At 27.2% G+C, this 3,153-nt stretch overlaps 1 protein-coding gene across 1 annotated transcript; it reads left to right on the plus strand.

Annotated features, from left to right (window-relative positions):
• On the plus strand, positions 2,282–2,925 carry LOC104756544. The gene has a single exon (XM_010479150.1). The coding sequence runs from the start codon at positions 2,304–2,306 to the stop codon at positions 2,781–2,783; it is 480 nt and encodes a 159-aa protein (XP_010477452.1). The 5' UTR covers positions 2,282–2,303; the 3' UTR covers positions 2,784–2,925.

Here is a 3,153-nt window from a genome sequence, read left to right on the forward strand (position 1 = left end):
TATAGGTCATTCCACACTTTGATAGCCAGCACGTTTTAAACCTCTGTCAACATTTTCTATTTTTGAAGAAGGAAACGGTAGTACACCACAACGTTTGCGTAACATATATTTTCTATTGTCATTTAGTATTGACTGTGTTATTACGTACTAAAATAAATTGTTTGTGTGACTATTTTGCTTTATAATCTAACTTCATCTTTTTGGATATATATGTGGTCTTAATTAATAATTATTAGGAAATATCCCGTGCTTTAACATTTAAAATAAAAAATTATAATAGAATAATAAAAGTTATTATTATATTTTTTAAAAATAATTATTTTGTTTGAGATAATATTTATTTTCAATTGTTCTGTAAATCTATATATGGGGTTTTGAATACTAATTATTTTAGAATATTATAATAATTTATTTTTGACGTATATTACAGTTTTATATTATTTGTTTGTTGTATTTGCATCATTATTTTGTGAAATATGAAGTAGTAATTTTAATATTATAATTATGAACAAATAAAATTTATTAATTTACCAGCTATATAAATTTAGTTTTACCAATCCGCCAATGTGAAAATTAAAACACACATTTTATTTTCATAGATCGAGTAATATATCTTTTTTTTTTTAATTCAAATCACAACATATGCAAAAAAAATCTGCATTTTATTAATCATAAGTACTATATGAAAATTCCAAACAATTTGTAAATAAAATAAAATAAAGATGATAGGAGTGTGATGAAATAAAATAAAATTCCAAACAGTTCCAAACAATTTTAACAAAATTTTCAAAATCTAGTTATTAAAAATAATTATATTGACTACTTGGATATAAAATCTTAGTTTTTGAAATTCTGATTTGTTTATATATTTTTTTTAAAAATTTTGTAAATTTCGTCCATAATTTATTAGAGAGTAAAAATATATATATTTTTAACTAATAATTATTTAAAATCAATTGCATGACAATGTAAAATTAAAGAAGAAAATAAACTCTACTTGATTTATCTGTATTTTTAAAAAATCTTATCAGTTAATTTTTTTTTTCTAAGTACAAATTAATTTTGATTTGAATAGATTTCTTTTACTTTTCTAGATTTTTTTATATTTGATCTGTCAGCTTTTTTATTTTTAATTAATTATATTTATTTAATTAGTAGGATTAATCTTAATTAAATGTAATTTTTTACTAGTTTCATATTTGTACTTCTCAATTAATGTAGTATGATGTGAAAGCCGAATGTTTTAGATATACTAAATAGATTTCTTTTAAGAACATACTAATGGTGCACAAATTCCTTTTTTTGAAAGCATTAGTTTGAACTATTCAAAATATCATGTTCAAGATATTATTCTTTATGAGGTCACTATACTAGTAGTAGTGGTCAATTTAATTGTCTTTTGCGATTTAAGATTTACTTGAATTTGTATTCAGTAGAATTGGTCTTATTTTGAATTTGTGCGGAGATATAAGTTAAGCTTTTATCGTGAGAAACGATCATAAATCAAAATTATGGATATTAAAATTATGGATATTATGGAAATTATGGATATTATGTGTATATTAAATTGTTTTTTTTTAAAATAGTTGCACATATCTAGGCTACAAATATTTGAAATCACTTTTGGATTAATTTTGCTAATGAGGACAAAAAAGTTTACATGTGCAATTTCCAAATCCGAATGATAAATTGCGATCCAAACTCCATCCTCCCGAATCACAAACAAACGGATTTGTGCGTTTTGTATATCGAAAATACCACAACGTTTTTTTTATAACTTTCCACCAAAATAAAACTTAACTTTTTAACTCAAAAATGCTTTTCTTTTAACAATATACATTAGATTAATTTTTACATTGAACCGGAACAATATTAAATTCTGATCTAAGACGAAATTCCAAGAAAAAAATTAAGGATATGTTGTTGTAAAAAAAAAATATTAAGGATATGTTAAATAAAAATTAGAATATAAACCGGAATTTTAAGGATATTGTTTGAACAATATACAAAACACTGAGTTTTTGGACTATATATCTACGTTTATTTGCTACAAAAAAAAATAAAAAAAAATTGAGGATATTGTTCGAACAATATTAAATCATCGATGATATATATTTTGTAAACAGAAAAATCCGATAAAACCGTATAATATATACCAATACCTAACTGAGCAAATCCGGATTGAGCCCTCCTAGATCCAAGCCCTACAGGAGTCCAAAACCTATATATATTTAAGTATAAACAGAAAACAACGTTCCAACCAAGAGAAGAAACCCCAAAAAGCAAACCTCGTATTCTTTGTAATGGATTTTCATGGCGAAACAGTATCCCTCAACCATGAAATCGACCACATACCTAAACTTGAAGACGCTGGGAGAATCAAAGTCTATGTGAGCATCCGACATCCTATAAGAGATTGCCAGCCAATACTGGCTTTCTCCTTGCCTGCCAGAGAGTTTCAGGATAACTTCATGGGGTATAGATGGGAACAACTGAATTGCTTAGAGGACGATGAACGTCTCAGTATCTCTCAGGTTGATTTCGCGAGGAGGGAACTCAGTAGACTTGTTACTGACGTCATGTTCTACTCGGTTAAATATTCTCCATATTGTGCTCTGTCAATTTATATTACCTTTAAGTTCAGTCCTAAACCTCCTCCTATGGTTGAAGAGTATAAATCATTGGAAGAGATGACGACGAAATACGAAGAGTATAAGCATCTCCCTGTAGATGAGAGCGTAATGCGCATCCAAGAGCCGAACTGGAACGTCTTTCACTTCTAGAAAAGGAAACACAACCTTGAGATTTGTTTATTGATTTTATTTTATTGGTGTTATATTTAATTTCTCTTATAAATAGGATTGAAGCTAGGTGGCATGAACTTCATCCAAGAGTTTTGAGGGATTTAGGGTTTAACCGAGGGAAAAGAAGAAACTCTATTTGAGAATTTTTTGCTATGTTACCTTATTGTTTTGTGTTTTATATTATCCTAAATTCTTAATAAAGGTTTTGAGTTTTGGAATTTGTTTTAGACTCTAATAGAGCACCACTGGTATCCGATTTAGAATGGCAAGTAAGCACCCATGATTTGGTTTAATGAGTTTAAATTGGGAGAAAGAGTCGTGACCTTACCATGTGGGCACTAGTTGTATC

Source organism: Camelina sativa, chromosome 17, assembly GCF_000633955.1.
Source record: "Camelina sativa cultivar DH55 chromosome 17, Cs, whole genome shotgun sequence".
In the NCBI taxonomy this organism is placed as follows: Eukaryota; Viridiplantae; Streptophyta; class Magnoliopsida; order Brassicales; family Brassicaceae; genus Camelina; species Camelina sativa.

Bases quoted from the DNA above. Each gene is read 5' to 3' on its own strand.
- LOC104756544 (XM_010479150.1), top strand. From the start codon at position 2,304: ATGGATTTTCATGGCGAAACAGTATCCCTCAACCATGAAATCGACCAC.